Source organism: Pipistrellus kuhlii, unplaced genomic scaffold (genome assembly GCF_014108245.1).
Source record: "Pipistrellus kuhlii isolate mPipKuh1 unplaced genomic scaffold, mPipKuh1.p scaffold_m20_p_1, whole genome shotgun sequence".
In the NCBI taxonomy this organism is placed as follows: Eukaryota; Metazoa; Chordata; class Mammalia; order Chiroptera; family Vespertilionidae; genus Pipistrellus; species Pipistrellus kuhlii.
The window spans coordinates 26,059,523-26,085,553 of NW_023425404.1; the positions used below are offsets into that span (position 1 = coordinate 26,059,523).

Consider the following 26,031-nt stretch of genomic DNA (forward strand, 5'->3'; position numbering starts at 1 on the left):
AACTTTACAAGCCTTACTATTGCAATAACCTGAAATTAATCTCTCTTAGAAAGATGCTTGCGGATCCTGGTGAGACTCCCTCAGGAACAACTGTTGACAGTCCATTTGTTATTGCTGTCCTTCCTTTTCCTCTGAAAGACATAGGAAAACATTCAAAACCTTTGGCTGGAGGGGGTTTCCAGGGATATAGAAAGGTCTCCAAGAAGAGATGCACATCACCTTCAAGGTGGTGTTCACCTAGAGAGATGGAGACCAATAGGACCAGTGAAAGCATAAAAGAAGCCTCAATTGTACCTTTAACACTGTAGTCTTTTTAAATTAAAAATGTGAAGCAAATATTGAGAAATGGTAATGTTTCTAAAAACAGATGGCAGACATACACTGGTATGTCCTCGTTATATACTTCTCTCCCGTTTTCTGTATTCTTGAATGTTTTAAAAGAAAAGAAATTAAACAATGCTGCCAGTGTGGCTCAGTGGTTGAGCGTTGATTGTGCAACCAGGAGGTCATGGTTTGATTCCCAGTCAGGGCACATGGCCAGGTTGTGGGCTTGATCTCCAGTAGGGGGCATGCACGAGGCAGCCAATCAATGATTCTCTATCAGTAGCATTGATGTTTCTCTCTCGCTCACTCTCTCTCTCTCTCTCTCTCTCTTTCCTCCCTACTTCTCTAAAATCAATAAAAATATATTTAAAAAAATAAAGAGCAATTCCATTGCTAAGATGTTTTCTATTAGATGGGCTTGCATAAACACACAAAGATGTATGTATAAGAGTGTTGCTAATCATAGTAAAAAATGAAGAATAATCATTTCTATTTATGAAAGACAGATTAAATTGGTGATGCTATGTTCAATTTACAGAATACTATGCATCAACAGATGAAGATGATCACAATATAACCTAAGTTCAAAAATGAGCAAGTGGTGGAACCTCATACACAATACAATTCTATTTGCACAAAAAGGCATGCTTTATGCCTATATTTGCAAACAAGTGTCTGAAAGAAATGTACAGTTATTATCTCTAGGGTATGAGAATGGAGCCCGGAAATGGGAAAGAAACATGTTATTTCTTCTATGACTTTTATTACATCTGCATGGACTCTGCTGCCAATGACAGAAAATAGAAACTCTAACTGTCCTAAGAAACGAGTGAATTCATTGCCCCAATTTAACGGAAAAATCTGTGTGTGTGTGTGTGGGGGGGGGGGGGGTGAGGGAGGGTTCAGGTTAATCAATTTATTTCCTCTTGCTACCTACAAGGTAACCCTGAGCCTAAATTATCAGCGCTACATGATACTGGTTTTGGGGCTTTGGCTGCCACCATGTGGTCAATATGCTGTACTGCTACTAGGTTCCCTTAACGGACTCAAGTAATTTGATTTCCAAAATGAAAAGAGGTAATACTACAGATTCTGATGCGATTAACAAAATAGATGAATTAATGTTTTTATTCAAAGATAAAAAAGGATTTCTCTTCCAAAATGAGGGTTTAATATCAGGTATATAATGACTTTATATACATTTATAGTTAAATTGAATATATTACTTTCTGCTTGTATATTTAGCATATAAAGGAAAAATGACATTGAAAATATTATGAGCCACTAACTATAAAATGCCTTGAAGCTGGTAATGTATAGAAAGTATATGAATAAAATTACATGCCAGTGATTTATTCAAACCTTTAAACCTACTAATATATTTTTTTATTATTGTACTTTATTCTGAGTACAAATTGCTGTAATTTTCATTGGAACTATGCCATTCTACAATGGCTACATAACAGTAATATCTCCTAAATTACACTGAAATTTTGAATGCTTGGTAGAGATATATCATTCAAATAGGTCTTTCCAGCATTTTACATTTGGGGGATGGGGAGAAAAGAGAACACGAACATTTTAATGAAAACTAGAGGAAAAGTGTAAGTTAATGAGAAATTAAATGATTTTGTGTGTACATGCAATGCACACAAAAGAGAGGGGAGCAGGAAAATGGATAGACTCTAAGCAATGTTTTATTCCGCTAAATGTAAAGCTTATTATTAAGAATAACTTATAGGAAAGGCTTCAGATCAAGGTGTAGACTGTGACACATAACTAATTCCACACCCTCCCACTGACGTTCCAACACAGATATTTTTTAAAAGTACAAACACTTTTGGAGTATCATCAATGTACCAGAAAATTTGAAGACTACCTGGAAAATAGAAAGCAAATGGGGTTGAATTTCCTGAGAAAAATAAAAGGAGGAGAAATTGCCACAAAGGCTACTCACGGTAGGTTTTTTTCTAAGAAGTCTCAGATAAGCTCCAGGCTCTCAGCAAATTCAAGAGAGGAGCTGACTGTGGAGCAACCATCAATTAGTTCATTGAAGATGCTTCCTGGTGAGAGTGTTGGGGCCTGAGAGAAAAATCAAAGCCAGACTTTAGTAACTTCAGAATTTGCCCCCCTCCCCCCCAAAAAAATTAAACAAGAGACTTTGTAATATTAAAAAGCAGAATTCACAATGAAGACATAAAATCTATGCACAAAATACAATAGCATCAATATTCAGAAAGCAAAAACTCTAGAAGATACAAGGAAAATCAGAAAAACAATAGAGAAAGAGACCTCAATTCACTCCCTTTAATTTATGTTGGAGCAAGTAAAAAACAAGAATATAGAAGAAAAGGGAGTAATGTCTTCAGAGGCTTAAGAAAAAATTGTTGAGCTTAGCTTTATTATTAACTAATCACGAAGATAAAATAAAGGCACCTGGGAATTTAAAAGTTTACCTATATGAAAAATATTACCTGAAGAGTTCAGCACACACACACAAAAAGGAATCCAAGGCGTCACGTTTTACAATAATGGTGTCAACTAAGTGAAACAGAATAAGGAAAGGAAAGATTTAAGCAGCATAGTTTTAATGTCATAGTTTCCCTCTAAATCCAATCAGAATATTTGGTTATAGTGAATAACACTTATCTAATAAAAGAGTAATATGCAAATTGACCATCACTTCAACACACAAGATGGCCACCCCCATGTGCTCAATGATGGCTGCCCCCATGTGGACACAAGATGGCCAGCAGGGGAGGTCAGTTAGGGCTGACCAGGTCTGCTGGGAGGGCAGTTGGGGGAAACCAGGCTGGCAGGGGAGCAGTTAGACTGCTGGCAGGGGAGTGGTTAGGGGGTGATCAGGCTGGCAGGCAGAAGCAGTTAGGGGCAATCAGGAAGGCAGGTAGGCAGGTGAGCAGTTGGGAGCCAGCAGTCCTGGATTGTGAAAAAGATGTCTGGCTGCCCGTTTAGACCCCATCCTACTGGGATCAGGCCTAAATGGGCAGTTGGACATCTCTCAAAGGGTCCCAGATTGGAGAGGGTGCAGGCTAGGCTGAGAGACAACCCCCCCCCCCCCGCCCCCCACACACACACAAATTTCATGCACTGGGCCTCTAGTCTATATATATAACTGAACAGCAGAATGAACAGTCACTATGATGCACACTGACCACCAAGGGTCAGACTCTCAACACAGGAGCTGCCTCGTGGTAGTGAGTGCTCTCCCACTGTAGTGAGTTAGTGAGTGCTCTCCCACTGTGTCCGCTTGCTGACCGGAATGGCAGGAGCAGCTGTTCAGAGGGAGGGTCCATAGCCACTCAGCTGACAGGGGGGGGGGGGTGCTCCCACAGCAGGCCAATCCCACAGGCCACGCCCCCACCAGTGTATGAATCCATGCACTAGGCCTCTATTATAATTATAGTAACTACCATACATTTGGTTTTCACCTTTGAGTGTCAAATGATGCACAAAGCATAGGAGAGTTAATAATTATATTACAGAGTAGAATATAAATGTCAAAAACCTTGAGAACTAAGAAAATTACATGGCAGGGTATAAATGTCAGCCAACAAACTGAAGTGTAGAAGAAATATCACTTTGTTTTCTACACTTCAATTTAATTTCTTCCTCTGATAAATGTCTCCTATCTCCTTCCACCACCGCCATACAGTCTGCTGGATGGGAAATATAACCACAGACACTCTCTCCCTGGATCCCATCAAGGTACACAATTGCCAAAGCTTCAGAGAGAAGAGGGACTCTCCAGGTAACAGAGAGACTCGACAAATGATTGTTCCCAGTGCAGCAGATCTCTGCTCTTTTGGGGTCCCGTGAAGCAGTGGTGTCTTAGCCACAGTTGGAAAGCCTGTGCTAGGGTCCCGCCTTTCCCAGGTATCTGGCACTGCTGTATCTTCTGAGGCTTCTCCCCTCTCCGGGCTCCTCCTGGGAGCAGCGTTTGGGTCCCACTAGCTTCTCACCACCACCCGACCCTCATGGAATCTCTGGGGAGAAGGCCCTCCCCAGCTTCTGCTTCTCCTGGTCACATGCTTCCCTCCCTCGGTGAAATCCTGTGCTCCTCAGTGAGTTTAGCTTGTGGAAAGCAAAAGCCAAGAAACATTTTACAGGCTAGTTTTGTTTTCCTCCCCATCCTGAGGTAATAAAATTCAGAGTCTGTTACTTGCTTGAGTGGAGAAATGGAACAGAAAAATAAAAATCACTATCATACAATGTTATTCAAACACATAGTAATGTAATTAAGGAAAAGTTGGGATGTAGATAGAAGCAGAAAGATTAGTATTCTCACTTTTCATTGTGGGTACTTAGTCCATATTAAATTGGATGAATCAAGAATTAAACATTTAAATGTATTATTTAAAGTCAATAAGGCAATAATTAGAAAATAAAATAATTAGACATTAGCAATAAAGATAAATATAATAAAATAAAATGTAAGCAGAGATGGGAGGATAGTTCCCAACAATTCTTATCTTTCACAGTGGGATATTAATAGATTCTGTATTAAATTGATAAAACTTGAAATGAAAGAATATAACATTAAACTAAAAGCAGAAACTGTTAAAAGGGGTTATTTCTGGGAAATGAATTAGGGCTAGAGTAAAATGGAGAGTTAGGAAAGGGAGGGAGAATTTTACTTTTCATTTTAAGCTTTCTTATTCTAATTTTTTATTATGTGCATGGAATTTATTTCTAACAAAAATTATATTAATTTAAAATAAATAAAGCTATTTTAGCATATTGCTTCATTAATATTAATAAGATATATTTAATAAATAACTCATTAAAATATTTATATGGCATTAGACCTTTACTTTAAAAATTGACTATTAAATTCCTCACAATAATATGAACAGCTGCTAAAAAATACACCAAAAAGACAAAAGCAAACAAAATATAAGAGAAAAACATCAACATTAATTTTTTTAATTTTAAAAGTATATAAACATATATTATTAAACTAAAAATCCACATCAAAAACAAAATTTCTTTAGCCTTATATAGATAAACAAATAATTTACCCAAAAAGAAACACTTAGAAACAACTTGAAGGAAAGAAATACTAACAAAAATAATCAAGAGTGACAAAGCAATGTTTATGAGCATGCAGTCTTTCACTCAAAACATTTCATTATTGCCCTGGTTGGTGTGGCTCAGTGGCTAGGCATCATTTCATGCACCAAAAGATTGCTGGTTCAATTCCCTGTCAAGAGCCATGCCCGAGTTATGGGCACCATCTCTGTAGGAGCCCTGCAGGAGGCAGCCAATCAATGCTATGCTTTCACATCAGTGTTTCTCTCTCTCTCCCTCTCTCCTCCACTCTCTCTAAAAATCAATAAACCATTCTTTTAAAACATTTTTTTATTGATTTCAGAGAGGAAGGGAGAAGAAGAGAGATATAGAAACATCAATGATGAGAGAGAATCATTGATTGGCTGCCTCCTGCATGTCCCCTACTTTGGACCAAGTTTGCAACCCAGGCATGTGCCCTGGACCGGAATCAAACCTAGTGACCGCCTAGTTCTGGATTCATGAGTTTCTGTTCAACCGCCGAGCCATCCCAGCTGGCAAGATGTGTTTTTTAAATAACAAAAATATAGCATTATATGATCCTCAGGAACATATAGTTAGATTCAGCTATTTGCAAGAATTTTTAAGCTATTTAGTGTACAGAAACCATTATTACAATCCTGGCAGATATTAAAACACAAGAAAGTCTCAACAATTTTGCTATATCAAACAGTTCTTTCCAGGCTTTGTCAATATGTGTGCATAATTTAAATAATTGTAATTTGTCAACTCTTACACATATTCAGAGATGATTTTGGAGGCACATACTTAAATTTTACAGAGATTTTTAAAAAGTGTTGTCAATCATATTTTATGAATTCACAGCACCATAAAGAATGAAATAGTTGTCACTTCATATAAAACCTCTATGTTATAAAAACGTCAATCAACATATTTACTGCATAACTGCTATATTTTCTCAGAGAGTTCTGAGAGAAGAATCATAAACAGATTTTAATTATTCCTGGAAGACAGCAGCAATAAGTGGATAAGAAAAGTCTGAATAAGTTCTTCACTCTTTAAATTTCAAAATGAGCCTTGGCGTAGGGGTAGGGTACAGAATGCTATGAGCAATGGATTATGGAAATATGAATAGTGTGAAACCTTAACCACCCTTTACACAAGTAAGACTGATTGGGGCATGAGCGGAGGTTTGGGGGAGTTTAGGGGGACAATATGGAGATAAGGACACATATGTAATACCTTAATCAATAAAGAAAAAAAGTCAAAGAAGAAAAAAAAAAGAAGACTTATTGGAAAACATCTCTTATGTTTATTTGCTAGAAAGATTCTGCCAGTTCATAGCAGTGACCAACTAATGTTAAGTTTGGTCATTATTACTAATTTAAAAAAATATGTATTTTATTGGCCTGCATGGTTTCTGTTGAGAAATTAGCTGGCAATCGTATAGGTGCTCCTTTATAGGTAACTACCTGCTTTGCTCTTGTTGCTTTTAATATTCTCTCTTTGTCTTTTGCTCTTGGAATTTTAATTATGATTTGTCTTGCTGTGGTCTTCTTTGGATTCCTTTTGTTTGGAGTTCTGTGCACTTCCTGGACTTGTAAGTCTAATTCAATGAGAGAGAGTCATCGATCAGCTGCCTCTTGCACACCCCCCAGTGGGGATGTGCCCGCAACCAAGGTACATGCTCTTGACCGGAATCGAACCCGGGACCTTTCAGTTGGCAGGCCGACACTCTATCCACTGAGCCAAACCGGTTTTGGCTCCCTACTACTTTAAATACTCATCTTAGCCTGCAAATCCAAGTCCTGGTTTAAATGGATTCTGTCCCCTGGGCATTAAACGTTTATTAGGCATATAAAGTAAGAGCATCTTTAAACATGGGGGAAAAGATATGTGATTCCTTCATCCTTTAATTGCCATAGAGAATTTAGAGCCCTTTTACCCTCCTTTCAGCTTTAACTGTTAAAGGCAAGTGGATTGATTACATAATTAATTTGCCACCCAATCACCACTCCCTGCTTTGCTGGAAATAGGGCCAGTTGAGAGAGAACAGAGGAATTCCCACAGGAATGGGCTTCATCCTAACTTCCCCCCTTTGTGGTCACTTAATGGTAATCACCATCTTTAAAGTGCTCACTATATGCCAGCGTCTATGCTACGCTCTTTAGGTAGGTTATTTAATTCTCTATGAAGTAGATATTGATATTATCCCAGTCAATGGCGGTTTAAAATGGTTGGCAATTTAAAAACAGAAACGGAGCAGCTCCAGGACTAGAGCCCAGGTGGATTGGACTCTAAAACTGCTCTCCAATCAACCGAAGGACTTGTATGCATGCATATAAGAAAAACAAATGGACGAAAAACTCGGGGGGCGGGGGGGCATGTATGGGCGTGGGGGCGTGCAATGGAAAGATATATACACATATAAATACCTTAATAATAATAATAATAAAAACCCGCTCTCCACTTTTTACATTATAAACTTTTCTTGAATCAATCAATGATTGTTCCTTTTTGGTAATCCATCAAGAATTTGTATATTGCATTTGCTCTTTCTACCTGTGAATTGCCTACTTTCCCTTTGAAATTCCAGACTCCTGTCCCCTTTCTCCTTAATCCAGAATGGTTTTAAACTTCAATGACCCAATGCATCCTCAAGTCTCATATTCATATGTATATTTTTAATTGATTTCAAAGAGAGGATGGGAGGAGAGAGAAATATCAATGCTGAGAGAGAATCATTGATCGGCTGCCCCCTACTGGGGATGAAGCCCACAACCAGGTTACGTGCCATGACCAGGAATCGAACTGTGACCTCCTGGTTCATGGGCCAGTGCTCCACCACTGAGCAAAATGGTCAGGCTTTGGGTCTCATGTCCTAATGGCATTCCTGAATGTGTATCCGTAATAAGTTTTTGACATTTTCTCCTGTTAATCTGACTCATGTTTATTTATTTGTTTTTTTAAACATTTTAAAAAATATATTTTATTGATTTTTCACAGAGAGCAAGCGAGAGAGGGATAGAGAGTTAGAAACATCGATGAGAGAGAATCATCGATCAGCTGCCTCTTGCACACCCCCTACTGGGGATGTGCCTGCAACCAAGGTACATGCCCTTGACCAGAATTGAACCTGGGACCTTTCAGTCCGCAGGCAGACACTATCCACTGAGCCAAACCGGTTTCGGCGTGACTCATGTTGATTTAATTATTAGCCCTGCCAAAAGAACTTTGAAAAGTGAGAGGAAAGTTATTTTTTGACCCTCACACCTCTTATCTGAAGTTCTGGTGTGGCAGCTGAGAGTGCTTCTGTGTGCTCTGATCTTTTGAATAGGGGTGAGATGGTCCCTTCTCCCTGTTATTTCAAAGAGCAAAATTTCTTATAAACTGTGACAGCATTTTCTAATAGAAGTGTCGTGTGAATTATACATGTAACTTAAAATTTCCTAATAGCCACAAGAAAAAGTGACAGGAAAACATTCTAAGATATCCTAACAATCACTTTGGAAAACTGCTGTACAATTTCTTATAAAGTTAAGCATCTACAGTGGGTTCGACTCACCCAAATCTAAACCACCCAATCGCGGCCGAATGTTTACGAACAGTCACACTGTCATTGTGATGGAAACGCACGAGTGAGGTGACACGTTGCGGCCACTTCAAGCCTGCGGGATGGATTGGCCCCGGGCCCTTTTTTTGACGAATGACCAGAAATTCAACTCGTATTTCCCCATTAGTAACATGCCCACAAGAATATTTACAGCAACTTGATTCATAACAGCTAAACCCTGGAACAATCCAATGTCCATCATCAGGTGAACGGATAAAGTATTCAGTAGAATACTTTTCATCAAATAACTGCTGCTTCATGCAACAGTAGGGATGAGTCTTCAAAACAATGTGCTGTGGGGAAAAAGACAGACCTTAATGAGTACCTGCCACCTTTATTTTTGAGATGATAGGAATCAGAGGAATGGCTACTTAAGGCATATTGGAAAGGGGTGTTGTTGGGTGATGGAATTGCTCTCCTGATTGGCTGGCAGTCACACAACTGATTACATTTAGCAAAATTGATCAAATCGTGTTTTAAAAAACTATACTTTTCCACTGTATTTAAATGTTACCTCAATTAAAAAAAAATGGACGGGGGTAAGAAAAGACTGGTGGCTTTAAAAAGTAACACTAGCCCATGTAAGGAGAAATTTGGTATGGGAAGCCCTTTTTAAAACAGACTGTTGAACTTCAGGAGGAAGGCAGGGGAGGGAGTGGGAAGAGATCATCCAATGAACTTATATGCATATATGCATAACCCGTGGACTCAGACAGTGGGGGGGAGGGTGATGAACTATGGGGCTGGGGGAAGACAGAGGTTAATGGGGGGTGGAAAAGGGAGAAAGACCTATGTAATACTTTCAACAATAAAGATTTTTTTTTTTAAAGGAAAAAGAAACAGTCCAATAAGCTTTGCTGGATTTATGCAACCAAATAAGTACATTAAAAATCCCTGCAAACTTTCTGAGCACCCTCTCCATCAGAGTTCCTACGTTTCTCCTCGGCTACACGCGGGCCCCTGGGAGGTCGGGGCGGATGCAGACCCGCCCTCACTCGCCCAGGTTCCCGCTCCTTCCCCCACTGCCCCGCCCCCAGCCAATAGCGCGTCGCGGACCCGCCCATTGGTCCCGCACACACCCATCTCAACAGTCCGCTCACCTTTCAATCAATTCAAATAGCGCCAGGAGCAAACCAATCGCAAGCTTCTTCGAAGGGAAGAGGCGGGGCATGTTTATCCGGAAGTGTTGGTTAAAATCCCTCCAATCAGAGGCTGGGCGTGGGAAGTTTGAATTTAGCTGGCGCCCGTGTTGCAGACGTTCCTGCTTTAGGGGCAGCGCAGCGTTGGTTTCCGGACCGAGGGAGTTCTTTGCTCTTTGCTTGAGGTTTCACGCCGGACCTGCCTCAGGTAGGCGGGTGCGGGGGTGCTGGAGGGAGAGCGCTGGCCTGCTTCCTTCTAGAAGGTCTAGAAGGATCTGAAGACTTGCAGCTGCGAGCTGGGCGCGCCGCTGGCAGGGGGAGGGTCCGCTGGCACCACGTTACCTGCGCTTCCTGAAAACACAGTCCTCCGCGTTAAATATTTGTTGCCTTGATCTGGGTAGCTGTCAGCGTTTCGCCTCCGGGGCGCAATCTGCTCCGGCCCTGTGGAGCAGATAGATATTTAGCATCGTTGGCTCAGGCAGCATATTTCAGTAGCTCCTCTCCCATCCTGGGACAACTGTAAACACCCGGGGTGAGACCGTGCAGGCCAGCAAGAGTAAGGCATGGTAGACTGTGAAGCTGGAAGGAACCCGGGGCAGCCAGAGAAGAGAATGTACATGTTTGTGAAGAGCCAGACCGCCCGGCTTGGGATCCCAGCTGCAGCACTTTTTAGCTGTGCTCACGCGGGCAGTTAATTTACCTCTTTGTATAATGGCGAGAATAACTAATTATCCTTTAGTGTGTAGGAGATAATTAAATATGCCTTTAGTACTAGTTCTTTCTCTCTCTCTCTCTTTCTCTCTCCCTCCCTCCCTTCCTCTGTGTTTTGTATAGTGGTACGTTGTATTTCAAAATAACTAATATATGTTTTACTTTTTCTTAAGTATTTAGCAAATTAATGCTTGTGGGAGGTTGCAAATTATATAGGGGAGAGTTCTTTTTTATTTTTTTATTTTTATTTATTTATTTTCTATTTTTTTTAATTAAATTATTATCTGTGTACATATTTTAACATCCCCCCCTCCCCCCCATACATACATAGGGGAGAGTTCTTGATAAAAAGCACAGCCCTTTGTTACTTCCCCGGGGCTCCTAAAGGAGAATGTTATTAGCATCCAGGTTAGAGCATTCTCATTTTTTCACTCTTGTTGATTGCTTAAAAATCATGTGACATTTTGAATTTGTTGCATTTCTTGTGCGGGTTTTTCTTTTATTTGTAGTTTTCTAGTGGACTTCCTTAGTTGTTAATGTTGAAGAACATAGTGTGCTTATAACCTTTTAAACTTCCTAATTGCAGACCCTCCCTCTTTTCCCCACCCCCCTTTTTCTTTTAAGCTGGCAATAGTTTTCTCTGGAAAACCAGTCCTTTTTCTCCAGTTTGTCTTGGTTGTTCTCTAGACCAGATGCACCGGTAACTCCCTTAGACTTTCCACTTGCCTTTATTCTTTTTGTCAGTTCGACCCATGGTTTCTTGGAACCCGTGGCACCCTCTTTCTTGTCCTTCTCCCTTGTATTGCATTAATACATTCTTCAAGGATCTTTCTATGGAAAGGGTATATGCCAACTAAACTATAATGTCTTACATGGCCAAAAAGTTTTTTATTCGGCCCCCACTCCCCCAGGGCAAACTGATTTGATTATCCTTGCCCCCCAGGGCAAACTGATTTGATTATTCTTTTATGGCACCATGGTAATTCTTCTGAAAACCTTCTTTTTCTTAATCTCATATATTCAGTGCCTTCCTTACTTGTCTACTAGGCATCTCATATTTTTGTTTGTTTGTTTTGGCTTGAGAAAAATATAGCAGGTTGCCTGCATTCATCACTAGGGGACAGTTAAGAAACTCTCCTGTATTATTATTATGGACTGTAGTTTCCTGCGCTTCACTTTATCTGTCAAACAAGGTCCTACTATTTAGAAGCCCAAAATAGGTCGTACTGTCTTATCTTTTGGTTACCTCCTTCCCACTCTTCATCGTCACATTCCATTTTGTATTTGAACATTTTTATTTCAGAAGGCTCTGAGGTTGGGACAGGAGGTGAACTGGAATCTTGTTTTTTATTTTTATTTTTTTAAGTAATAAAATGAAAAACCATGTAAGTTGGTCTGTCTCTCTCTTTTCTCTGACAGGATGGCTTCTTCACTTTTTGCCAGTCGACGCAGAAAGGATTTGAGTACAGATATGATTAGAACTAAAATTGCTCATAGGAAATCTTTGTCTCAAAAAGAACACAGACATAAGGAATATGAACGAAACAGACACTTTGGCTTGAAAGATGTCAACATTCCAACCCTAGAGGGTAGACATCTTCTTGAATTAGACGAGACATCTCAGGAGCTTGTTCCAGAAAAGGCCAGTGTCAAGCCAAGTAAGTAAAGGTTTATTGTAATTTTAAGTGCTTTGAAGAGTGAAGAAAAATTGATTTAATAAGTGAGGTTAAAAAAAAAAATCCCTGACCAGAAGAATGGAGTTTTGTAATACATTTTGAATAACTTGGTGTTTTCTGCTGTCTATTTAAAGTCTAGGCTAAAGCTATTTTAGCTAGGTTGGAGCCATTCACCTATGGAATATTATAACACTTTATTTTCTTTATTGCCTTATAGGAATTCTAAAGTTCTTATTTCTGGAGCTTGGGTAGAATAAGTGTTGACAAGATAAATTGAAAAGGGACATAAAGTAGAACTGATTGAAGAAGCTATGAAATAAGATACTTTGCCAATGAAAACAGTTCTTAGAAAGACAAGGAATTCTTCCTTGCAGTTTGCTTAAAAGGGTCATCAGGAAGGGAAAAAAATCAACTGGTAAAAAAAGAAATGATGTCACCAAATGATAGTATTTTAGAAGGCAAGGGATGCTATAGAGAAGAAAGAGAACTGGCAAGTAACTTTTGCATTAACCAGAGGAGTCATTGGACTCCTATTTAGTTGTGTTCATATGGTAGGCATTAGGAGCTAGATTACAGTGAAATAAAGCAAAGATAAATGAAGAAATGGCAGAAAGATATAGTGTCTTCTTAGATGAATTATAGAGAAAGAAATGAGATGTAAAGTTGTATAAATGTTCACTGCTCCAATTCTATCATTTTCCAGGACCAGTGTAATATGTGGCACTTACAAGGCATTCAACATAGAGCATTTGAATTACTTGCTCCTTAGCATATGTCATCAATTTGGCTCAAATAAACTTATAAAAATAAAAAGACATTCAACATAATTAAGTGTAATAGTTTCTATAAAAGAGAGGGTTAGGCTAAAACATTCAGATTTTTTTTTTTTTAACGATTCTATCAGAAAGAGCAAAAATTGGATAATTGTGTTTTAGGGTTCTTTGTTTTTGAGATGATATGATCAGAGCATGTTTAAGGTCAAAGGAAGTGAGTTGGTTTTTGAGGGAGAGAGTAAAGAATAACAACTCTTGGAGTTGGGAAGAAATAAAAACTCGGCCATAGAAGGATATAGGATGACCTTTAAAGGCAGAGCTAGTTCATTTTTTGCCTAAGATGTGATATTATTGCTTTCCAGGTTGTCTCCTTGCTTCTACTCCTGCCCTCTCAAATATTCAATTCCTTGACCAAAATCTCTCAAATAAAAGTCTAACCCTGTCAATATCTATTAAGATATCTTTTGTTTTTTTGCTATTTGCAAAGGTCTAGGATGAGAGTGGGCCTGGTATGTTCCAGAGAAAGCAAGTAGGCAGGCATGGCCATGTGAGAACCAACAAGGGGGCTAGCTCCTGTAGAGCCCTGAGGGCCATCCTTATGAGGACATTGACTTTTACTCTGAGGAAAATGAGAAACCATTGATGGGTTAATGGGAATTTATGACTTCTGATTTACATTTTCAAAGTGTCACTTTGGCTGTTGTGTTGAGAATAGGTTGTGGGTGTCCAGCATGGCCTCACAGGGAGACCGGTTAGGCGACTACTGCAATATCTTAGTTGGTAGCTGATGGTTCACTAGATTGGTAGGACCAAAAATAAGGGGTTGCGTTCTGGGTTTATTTTGAAGTTTGAACCAATGCAATTTCCTAACATGGTGGATGTAGGGCTGATAAAGAGGAGTCAGGGTGATTTCAAGGTTTTTAACCTGAGCAAATAAAAATACGGAGTAGCCATTTACTAAATTATAAACGACTGAGGTAGGAACAATGTTTTTGTGTCTGTGTGGTGGGGACGATGATATGATTAAGAGGTCAGTTTGGGACGCGTTAAATTTGAGGTGCCTATGGAATAAGGTTTGCTGGAAAGGTAGTTGGATATACAAGGTGACTTCAGGGGAGGATTCTGAACTGGAGATAATAAATTCCGGAGTCATCAATGTATACACAGTGTTTGAAGCTATAAGACTGGATATGATCATCTAAAGTTTTGGTGTGGAAAAAGGAGAGAAAATGAATGAGCACTCCAACATTTAGAAGCTGAGGACATGAGGGGAAACTAGGAAAAAAAACAAGGAGCAATGCAAATAAAGTAAGAGTTCAACCAGAAGGGAGTGGCATCTTAGAAACCAAGTGAAACAAGCATGTCAGAGAGGATAGCCTGATTAATTACGTCAGTGCTTCTTGTTAGGCCAAGAAATATTAGAGATGAGAATTTGAACCTCTGTGGAGGTCACTGGTGATCTTGGTAAGTAGTTTTTGTAGAGTGAAGTTCAGGAAGTGAAAGCCGGATTGACATGGATCAAGAGAGAATGGCAGCACCACCTGGGATGTATTCTTGCCCTCAAAGTTGAACTTGACGCTAATCAAATCCTTAGATATAATTATTAGTTTATAGAAAACATACGAGGGCTAGAGGAATGAGCAAGAAATAGGAGAAATCAAACAAATGAGTGTAGAGTGTAGGACATTCTCTAGGATTTAACTTTTATTAACAGGATAATTGCATGAAAAGAAGGACAGGGAGGAATATCTTGATGATGAGACTTAAAAGACATCCAGATTGCCGAAACTGGTTTGGCTCAGTGGATAGAGCGTCGGCCTGTGGACTGAAGGGTCCCGGGTTCGATTCCAGTCGGGGGCATGTGCCTTGGTTGTGGGCACATCTCCAGTGCTGGGTGTGCAGAAGGCAGCTGATCGGTGTTTCTCTCTCATTGATGTTTCTAACTCTCTATCCCTCTCCCTTCCTCTCTGTAAAATATCAATAAAATATATTTAAAAAAAAAAAAAGTCATCCAGATACAATATATAGGTCTTGTTTGGTTCCTGACTTGAACAAACCAATGGTTTAAAAAAAAAAAAAAAAGACTTATTTGAAACAAATAGGAGGTCTAAATCTGCTCTCTGTAATAGGTGGTAACGTGGAATTACTGCTAATTTTGTTAGGCATGGTAATGATATTGTGACTCTGAAAGAAAATGTCTTTAATTTTAGTGGTGCATACTGAAATATTTACGGATAAAGTTTTTGAGTAGAATTTGTTTTCAAATACCTCAGAAACAAAGCAAGGGCAGCAAGTATTCATACTTGTTGAATCTGGATGATAGATATATTATTATAGTCTACTGTGTGTATATTTGAATTTTTTCATAATTTTGAAAAAAGTGAGGGGGATGGAAGGAGAATTAGAAATATGGATATATTGCCGAAACCGGTTTGGCTCAATGGATAGAGCGTCGTCCTGCGGATTGAGGGGTCCCAGGTTCGATTCCGGTCAAGGGCATGTACATTGGTTGCGGGCACATCCCCGTGGGGGTTGTGCAAGAGGCAGCTGATCGATGTGTCTCTTTCATCAATGTTTCTATCACTCTATCCCTTTCCCTTCCTCTCTGTGAAAAATCAGTAAAATATATTCTAAAAAACAATGAGGCAAGTAGCTAGGTGAGGATGTGTGTTGGGAGGAATTATTGCATGTTCATAACTTCATGAAGGCAACAACCCAGAACAAAGAGAAAAATAGATGAGTGAGAAGGTCAATAACTGGAAGAGTGTCCTTGAGTAGGTGAGAAGGAACAGAATCGAGGGGTATGTATAGGGCATACCTAGCTTACCTAGAAAAGAAGGTGAAGTGTGCAGGCTCGGATATCAAGGTGGGAGCTTTGAATGCAGATGGGAGAGGAGCCATTTCAAATCTGAGGAGAGGATAATGTATGAAATAGTAATTGGGGAGAATAAGAATAATGAAATGGGAAATGTAGGGTCCAACTGAGGTTTATAGTCACAAACAGAGATGAAGTAGCATGCTTTTGTCTATTTTTCCAACTCCATTCAGTTATGCATTGCCAAGTGGAAGATAAACAGTTCAAATTTTGCCAGGGTACAGCATAATGAGAGAGGGGTCAAAAGTTGAAATAGTGATTGTGATGATGAATCATGGAATCGTAAGTTGGTTAAGAAGAAACTTGAGAACACAAGAGAGGTAAGAGACAGTGAAAAGATGATTGTAGAGCAGTAGAGTGTAGGTCTTGGTGGGACCAAAGGATTGTTGGAAAGATAAGATATGGTAATCAGAGTGGATTGCTTGAAATTGGGCTTATGAAGGACATACAGTTATTCATTGGTAATAATAAAGTTTCTTCAAGGGCCTAATTGTCTCATAAATGAATGCAGGTATGGCAAGATATTGGTCTTCTCAGCCCTTGAATTTCAGGCAGGGCCTGGGTTGGTCAGAGCTCTCTCTTTGACTAGTTGCATTTGATCACAAGCAGCCTCTCTGTTCTCCAGTGTGCTGTGTAAATGTTATTTTTTTTATGTCTGCTATAACGAAAAAGGTTGAAATCCTGGTATGGATGTGACCATGGGAATGGGTAGCTGAGGCATAATAGAAGCAAGATCCTTGGAGGAAAGGAAGCCTGAGAATTGAGAGGCCAGGGTATTGGAGAGGTCATCAAGGTTTGTACAAGAATAGTGATGGAGACAGTGAAAGTGAACTAGGGGCTAGTTCAGGAATAAGGGTGAAACCTGGAAGGTCTATAGATGACTAATTGTGGTACTGGATAGTATGATCTGATGACATGAACTGGGAAGCTGGGATCTTTTAGGGAAGAGGAGGAAATAGTGGGAAGCAGTGATGAGAAACCTCCCCTCTTTAGGCCCAGTGATATCACCAGTGTGGGAGAAAAAAATAGCCAGACACTGGAGAGGACAGCTGGGGAAGCAGCGTCTTCAAGGGAGAGCCAGTTTTACTGGGATCAAAAGATGAAGGGAACAATCAGAAGCTGTTGATTGACCACTTCATCATCTGACCTTTTGCACGTTCTGTTCTCTGGATTATCTTTTTTAAGCAACTTTATTTAAATCGAATTTCCAGCATAAAATTCACCTATTTAAATATATGCTTTTTAAAAAGTAAATTTACCGAGTTATGCAGGTATCTTTCTGGAAAATTTTTAACCCATAGCCATAGTCATTCTTCAGAACCCTTCTCAGGTAATCTCTGTTCTGAGAAACCTTTCCTGATCTCCCCAGACAGGTTTGTACCAAGTCTCTATTGAGTGTGTATTCTCCTACTATTTGATCTGTGCTAAACCAAACTGAAACTGTGTTCATCTCCCTACAATACTGTGTGAGCCCCTCAAGGGCAGAAATTCTCTTACTTATTCTTACTGCCTACAGTTTTTCAAACCAGTTTAAATAAACATGAGGTTATTAATTAAGTTAAGAATAATAAGTGAGAGAACTCATACAACTTGACAAAAGAAAGATAAACAACCCAATCAAAAAATGGGCAACAGACCTAAATAGATACTTTTCGAAACAAGACAGAAGGAAGGCCAAGAGACATATGAAAACATGCTCAAAGTCACTAATCATTCAAGAGATGCAAATCAAAATGACAATGACAGTGCGGTACCATCTCACACCTGTCAACAAATCAACAAATGACAAGTGTTGGCGAGGATATGGAGAAAAAGGAACTCTTTTGCACTGCTGGTGGGAATGCAGACTGGTGCAGCCACTGTGGAGAACAGTGTGGAGTTTCCTCTAAAAAACTAAAAATGGAACTGCCATTTGACCCAGTGATCCTACTTCTAGGAATATATCCCAAGAAACTAGAAACACCAGTCAGAAAGGATATATGCCAGGCTAGCACAATTTGTTCATACCAGCACAATTTACCATAGCTAAGATTTGGAAACAGCCTAAGTGCCCATCAGCAGATGTGTGGATTAAAAACCTGTGGTACTCCCTAACCGGCTTGGCTCAGTGGATAGAGAGTTGGACTGCGGACTAAAAGGTCCCAGGTTCGATTCTGGTCAAGGGCATATATCTTGGTGTGGGCACATCCCCAGTGGAGGTGTGCAGGAGGCAGCTGATCAACGTTTCTCTCTCATCCACATTTCTGACTCTCTGTCCCTCTCCCCTCCTCTCTGTAAAAGATCAATAATATATATATATATATATATATATTTTTTTTTTTTTAAAATATATTTTATTGATTTTGTACAGAGAGGAAGGGAGAGAGATAGTTAGAAACATCGATGAGAGAGAGTCATCGATCAGCTGCCTCTTGCACACCCCCCACCGGGGATCTGCCCGCAACCAAGGTACATGCCCTTGACCGGAATCGAACCCGGGACCCTTCAGTCCCCAAGCCGATGCTCTGTCCATTTGAGCCAAACCGGTCCCAGCAATAAAATATATTTTTTAAAAACATTAAAACCTGTGGTATACAAGCTGCACTAGAGAAGAAGGCATTCTTACCATGTGGAACGGCATGGATGGAACTGGAGAGCATTATGCTAAGTGAAATAAGCCAATCAGAGAAAGATAAATATCACATGATCTCACTCATTTGTGGAATATAATGAACAACATAAACTGATGAAAAAAAACAGATCCAGAGACAGAGAAGCATCGATTAGACCATCAAACCTCAGAGGGAAGGTAGGGGAGGGTGGGGGAAAGGGGAAGAGATCATCAACCAAAGGACTTGTATGCATGCATTTAAGCCTAACCAATGGACACAGACAACAGGGTTTTAAGGGCATGAGTAGGGGAGTGGTAATGAGGGGATAAGGACACATATGTAATATCTTAATCAATAAAGAAAAAGAATAAGTGGGAGCTAGGGAAACTGACAAGTAGTTTTAATATCAAAGGAAAAAATTACAGCCCTAGCTGGTTTTGCTCAGTGGATAGAACATCGACCTGCAGACTGAAGGGTCCGGGTTTGATTCTGGTCAAGGGCACATGCCTGGGTTGTGGACTCTATCCCCAGGGAGGTTGTGCAGGAGGCAGCCGATCAATGATTCTCCCTTGTCATTGATATTTCTATCTCTCTCTCCCTCTCCCTTTCTCTCTGAAATCTGATAAAAATATATGTTTTTAAAAAGTAAACATCATATTAGTTACCCCAAAACTTAGTGACTTAAAACAAAGAACATTATTATTTCACACTGTTTTTGTGGGGTCAGGAATTTAGGGGCAATTCAGTCGGGTATAGTAATTCTGGAGGTTGCAGTTAAGTTGTCATCCAATAGTGCATCTGAAGGCTTGACTAAGACGGGAGGATCTGCTTCTAATGATACTCAAACTGGCAAGTTGATGCTAGCTTTTGGCAGGCAGCCTTAGTTTTTTGTCAGGTAGACATCTCCATAGGGCTGCCTAATTCTCTTTCTGGCTCCACATACCCACTGGCTTCCCCCAAAGCACGTGATCCAAGAGAGAGCAAGGCAAAAGCTGGAATGTCTTTCATGATCTAGTCTTGGAAGTCATATTCTTTTCCATAGTACTTCTTTTGTTATATTCCTATTCATTGATGGAGGGGACGGCAACACATGGGGCATGACTTCTTCACCAGGAGGTTAGAATCCCAGGAGGTCAGCTTAGATGCTAACCGTCATAGAATTTAATTAAGTGAAAGGGTTAGTAATACACGTCTGGTACATAGCAAGCAGTTAATAAATATTTGAACAATTAAAAGCAAAAGAAATAGAAATTTTAAAAGAATGGGGATTGAAATAACTTGTGTTTAGAGTGCTCAGAAGTTTAAGAAGTTTCTCAAAGCATTATTACTTAGTTGCTGTTCAAGTTAGACAAAATGATTTTTTTGACATTTGTATAACTTTTGACCTGAAATTTTGAATACTGTGTTTGATTGTTTGTTATTCCTACTTAGAATCAGCGAAAACTCTTCTACATGAGCAACGAAAACAAATGCTCCAGAAATACAAAGAAGAAAAGCAACTTCAAAAATTGAAAGAGCAAAGAGAGAAAGCTAAACGAGGAGTGTTTAAAGTGGGTCTTTATAGACCTGATGTGCCTTCATTTCTTTTTTCAAACCGGAATCCTACGAAAGCTGAGCCAATAAAGGTAAATTTAGTATCCTAAGTAGATATAGAGGAATAGTTCCTTTTAACAGTTCCTTTTTCTTTAAGAGATTATATTTGATTTTAGCCAAAAGGCTGAGAAAAATTTATTTTAAGAGATTAAATGACTAAAATTACCCATTCCTCTTAGTTCCTTTATTCACTCAATTACTAGGAGGTAGGAATGACAGTAGTAGCTCTAAAGATGAAAATCAGATCTCCCATTGTAGGTAGATTGCAATGGGATAAAACAAGGAAAGCAAGTAGACCCAGGCTGGACAAAGAATGTTATGCCAGAGGACTTGGCATTTATCCTGTGATATATGGAGAGTCAAGGAAGGTTTTTAAATGAGGTTGTACCATTAACAAATTAATAATGCAGGTTTGGCAGGTATGGCTCAGTGGTGAGCATCTCCCTATTAACCAAGAGGTCATGGTTTGATTTCTGGTCAGGGCACATGCCCAGGTTTTGGGCTTGATCCCCAAGAGAAGGGTGTACAAGAGACAGCCAATCAATGATTGATATTTCTATGTCTCCCTCTTCCTTCCTCTCGAAATCAATAAAATATATATTTTTTAAAATTAATAATGCAGGACGAGCTCTGGCCAGTGTGGCTCCATTGGAGCATTGTCCTGTACACCAAAAGGTGGCAGGTTCAGTTAACTTAAAGATAATTTAAATTAGGTCAGAACCAGAAAAAAATAGTAATTTATGTTAGCAAGTATCTTTTTGACATAAATGACTACAAATAAAGTTTAACTTTAAAATGAGAACTTTATTTCATGATGAAACATGGAGGTAATTTTACAAGTTCATTTAAACAACTTTTTATCTTGTTTTGATTGTTTTAAGGCTGTTCCATCTTTTGTACGGATGACAAGGTCAAAGACCAAAGACCAAACGGAGCAAACTAAGGTATAGTTGATAATAGATAATTGTTACTAAAATGGCAAATTATACTTTCTTTTCTCAGAATAAGTAAACTTATTTTTAATTTGCCAGCTTCAAGTATAGTGATTATTTTACTAGAATTAATAGTACCAGAATCACTGTTATTAGTATGGTGACATAGAGCAGTTTTTACTAAATACTAAGAAATATTCTCTTAAAATAATCTTTGCCCACCCAGTGAGGGGTGTGCAGGAGGCAGCTGATTAACAGTTCTCTGTCATCATTGATGTTTCTCTCTCTCCCTCACCTTTCCTCTCTGAAATCAGTAAAAAAATTTTTTAAAAAGTAGTCTTTGCCCAGACATCCCTTATGAAATCTATATCAAACTTTGTCTTTGAGTCACACTCTTTTCTTTGTTTGTTAGTTTACTGGTCTTCTATTATGTAGTTTATGACACCATAAAATGCAGATAGGAATGTATACATATAGGGTGGGTGTTATAAATTATGGATTTCAAAGCACTGTGATGGATAAAGTTACTGGGAAGATTACTAAAAGTAAAGTGAGGAAGGGGGAAGTAGCAAGCCTCTTTGTCTGGTGAGGAAACTAACATTCCTGTATCTAATATATTTTGAGGCACTACCATGTTCTAGGCTCTAGGTAGGATATAATAGGGAACAAAATAATTCTCTTTTTATCTGAGATAGGCAATAAGAAAATAAGTACAGCCGAAACCGGTTTGGCTCAGTGGATAGAGCGTCGGCCTGTGGACTGAAAGGTCCCAGGTTTGATTCCGGTCAAGGGCATGTGCCTTGGTTGTGGGCACATCCCCAGTCGGGGGTGTGCAAGAGGCAGCTGACTGATGTTTCTCTCTCATTGATGTTTCTAACTTTCTATCCCTCTCCCTTCCTCTCTGTAAAAAATCAATAAAATATATTAAAATATATTTTTTTTAAAAAAGAAAATAAGTACATATTATGTCAGATGGAATAAAAAAAGAAGGGAGATGATGGTTACTGAATTAGGTAGAATTTTGATTGGGCTTCACTGAGATTGTAGCATATTTAATAAAGTCTTTAAGGAAATAGAAGAGTGAACTCTGACAGAGTTTTCTATCTAGGAGAATGATTTTCTAGACAAAAATTCAAAAGTCCTGAGGTAAAGACATGACTGGTATGTTTAAGGGCTCTCAGATGATTATAGTCAGTTCTTTTTAATAGCTTTGATTGTGTTTAAAATTTAGAAAATGCTGAATTATTAGCATTTTCTAAAATTTAGGAATCTAAAAAAAATGGTAAGAAAATTTATAATGGAAAACTTTTTTCTTTATCCCATTTCATTTGAGGTAGTGGATATTTTGCTGGGTTATTTACAATACAATAACCCAGATTTCAGATGAGGGGTTCAGTTTACAGATTAGAAATGTGGTTGTTTGATTCATTATGCAATTAAATCGCATAGCACCTATCTTTTAAATAGATTACTATTGGAAATGATGTTCAAGCAACTCGACCTGGTCAAAGACCAACTTCTGAAAAGAAAGTGTTGAACAAAGAGAAAAAAGGTAGGAGAATTAGCAATGATAAGCTCTGATGTTGCCATAACAATAATTTAATAATTATAAAAAGCATTTGATTTGATTATTTTCCCCTCACAGTTGAACAGCCTGAAATGCCCACATCAATAAGAATGACTCGATCAGCTACTCTAGCAGCAAAGCAGATGGCCAGAACAGTCTCATCTACTACAACAAGAAAGCCAGTGACAAGAGCTACTAATGGTAAGAACTGCTTGTTGATTAACTAAACTAGAATGCTTTGGTCCTTGAAGTATTAATCATGTACTACTCCCTTGAGTAGGAGAGGAGGAAACGAGAGATTCCAGTTACCTGAAGATAAGTTTCCGTGCCCCAACATCCAGTTAGCAGTGGGTGCTTGAACATGGGAATACCTCAGTTGGTATAAGCAGTGCTTCAAAGTGAAGAATTAATAGCCCCAATTAATTACAGTCCATCTATTTGGAAAATGGGGTGGTGTAACATTTAAGAGCAATGTGAAAAAATGCTTAATGGTATATTAAGTGGGGAAAGAAAAACAGGTTAAAAGGTGAACAGTATGAGCACAGTTCTAAGATATGTATGTGAATATGTGAACATAGGAAACAACTGGGAAAATGTTCCCTGAGGTCAACAGTGATTATTGCTAATACAATATTGGGTGATTATTTTTTTATTGTTGTTTTGTGCTTTTTTAAAAATTTCCTAATTTTCTACCATATATATTTGAAATTCAGAGGCAAAAGGTAAAGTACCTTAACACCTTAAAAAAAAAAAAAAAAAAAGGAAAGGAGAGGGAGAGAGACATAGAAACATCAATGATGACAAAGAACCATTGATTGGCTGCCTCCTGCACACTCCCTACTAGGTATCGAGCCCACAACCCCAGGCATGTCCCCTGACCTGAATCTAACTCGGGGACCCTTCAGTCTGCAGGCTGATGCTCTGTCCACTGAGCCAAACCAGCTAGGGCTTGTTTTGTTTTGTAAAACAGATGGTCTATACTTGGCATGAAATTTAATTTGTTTTTATCTTATTTTATAATAAGACTTTTAATCATTAAATTCTTTAAGATATACATTCCTATTGTTACTTTTTTTGTTGTTTCCTTTCCCAAATTACCTACTGCTTTTTAAAAATATATATTTTTTTGGGGAAAGTCAATGAGGGAAGAAAAGGAGACATATATACTACTACTTGTAATATTTTAAACAATAAAATAAAATTTTAAAAGTATATTTTTTAATTAATTTTAGAGAGGAAGGGAGAGGGAAAGAGGGTTAGAAACATTAATGATGAAAAAGAATAATTGTTTGGCTGCCTCCTGCATGCCCCCTACTGGGGGTTGAGGCCACAACTTGGGCGTGTGCTCTGATTTGGAATCAAACTGTGACCTCCTGGTTCATAGGTCAACACTCAACCGCTGAGCTATGTTGGCCAGGCCCTAGTGCTTTAAATGAAGCATTTTCTGTCTAGTCAAAATGGTTGACTTATTTTATTTTTATTTTAGCTAATGAAGCAGAAAGAAAAGCAACAAGTCAAGGAAGGCCTGCGAAAAATGTAGAAACTAAATCTGACAAGGTAGTTTATAAACATCTGTTTATTTCTAGATACTTTGGAAACTTTATTGCTACTTTCATAGGTTGAAATTAAACATACAGAACTGCTCAAGAAGTTAGTCTACATGAATTTTAAAAACTCTTGAATCATAAGGAGGCATAAGAGGATTTATTGTTGTTTTCAGGTATCTTATTCTCAGATTTATAGGTAGAAAAAAACATAATTTGGTTAACCGGACATAGAAAAGGAAAAAGAAAAAGAACACAGTTGACAGAAACCTTCTTATGAAAATTAACTTTAATGGGGAAGGATGAAATCCGTTGACTTTGGATTTAATTAAGCCTGAATTTGAATATTGTCTCCATTCCCCCATTAATTATATAACCTTGGACAAGATACGCATTTCTTTTCCCATGTCTAACATGTAATATCTACATAGACTAGTATGAAGAATTAAATAACCTAACATTCCTGATAACATCTAGCATAGGGACTCGTAGAGTCTTCAAAAAAGCCACAGTTTTGAAGACCAATCCCTTGATTTATAATCAATACTACAATTCCATAACCTTAAAGACAAAACAAAGTGTAAATGTTTATGTCAAAATGTAAAAATCCGACTAGATTCTACTGAAAATCAAACAGATCCTCCAAGAAGGCAATATAGGGTGAATCTTCACAGACAATCAACTGTACCTCAGAGCTCCTCCCTTCACATTGATTTTCTTCTTAAGGATTATCATTTGTTTTCTTTTGTTGTCGTCTATTTTTTTTTATTTTTATGAAATGTATTGAGAAGACATTAGTTTAATAAGATTATATAAGTTTCAAATGTACATTTCTATGATACATGATCCATATATCACTCCTTTTTACTTCATTCTCATGCTGGCCTCAGGGACAATGTTACTGATTGAAATACTCTGGTTTCAGGTCATAATTCATTAAGCATCAGACACATAGAAACCTCTAAAAATTATGTTTAAGTGAGTAAAAGTGGTCAAAGGTGTAAACTTCCAGTTATTAAATAAGTAAGTCCTGGGGATATAAAGTACAGCATGGTAACTATAGTTAACTAGAGGCCTGATGCATGGGTTTGTGCACTGGTGGGGTCCCTTGGCCTGAACTGCACCTTCTCACAATCTGGGAACCTTCAGGGGATGTTGAACTGCTGGTTTTGGCCTAATCCCCCCAGGCCAGGCCCAGGGACCCACTGATGCATGAATCTGCACCAGACCTCTAGTCTAATAAAAGGGTAATATGCTAATTAGACCAGACATCTTCTGGACATCTATCTGGATGTCCTTCCAAACAAAGCCATGGTGGCAGGGGCCAAGGCAGAGGCAGTTAGGGGTGACCAGGCCAGCAGGCAGAGGTGGTTAGGGGTGATCAGGCTGGCAGAGGAGCAGTTAGGGGTGATCAGGCAGGCAGGCAGAGGTGGTTAAACTGATCAGGCAGGCAGGCAGAGGTGGTTAAGCTGAGCAGGCAGGCAGGCAGGCAGAGGTGGTTAGGGGTGATCAGGCAGGTAGGGTAACAGTTACAGGCATCAGGCAGGCAGGCAGAGTGATTAGGGGTGATTAGGCAGGCAGGCAAATGAGCAGTTAGGAGTCAGCAGTCCTGGATTGCGAGAGGGATTGGGCCTAAACCGGCAG

The 26,031-nt window shown here is 38.9% G+C and overlaps 1 protein-coding gene across 2 annotated transcripts in view; it reads left to right on the plus strand.

The window, feature by feature from the left end:
- The first annotated feature begins 10,196 nt into the window (after positions 1 to 10,196).
- The window catches only part of DLGAP5 (DLG associated protein 5), a 40,445-nt gene continuing 24,610 nt past the window's right edge, over positions 10,197 to 26,031 (plus strand). For both annotated transcript variants that reach the window (XM_036436088.2, XM_036436095.2), the window contains exons 1-7: positions 10,197 to 10,333; positions 12,256 to 12,494; positions 20,183 to 20,376; positions 21,226 to 21,288; positions 22,744 to 22,828; positions 22,922 to 23,044; positions 24,330 to 24,400. In XM_036436088.2, coding sequence (XP_036291981.1) covers positions 12,257 to 12,494; positions 20,183 to 20,376; positions 21,226 to 21,288; positions 22,744 to 22,828; positions 22,922 to 23,044; positions 24,330 to 24,400 — 774 coding nt within the window. In that variant the 5' untranslated portion in view covers positions 10,197 to 10,333; position 12,256. The remainder of the gene's footprint in view (positions 10,334 to 12,255; positions 12,495 to 20,182; positions 20,377 to 21,225; positions 21,289 to 22,743; positions 22,829 to 22,921; positions 23,045 to 24,329; positions 24,401 to 26,031) is intronic.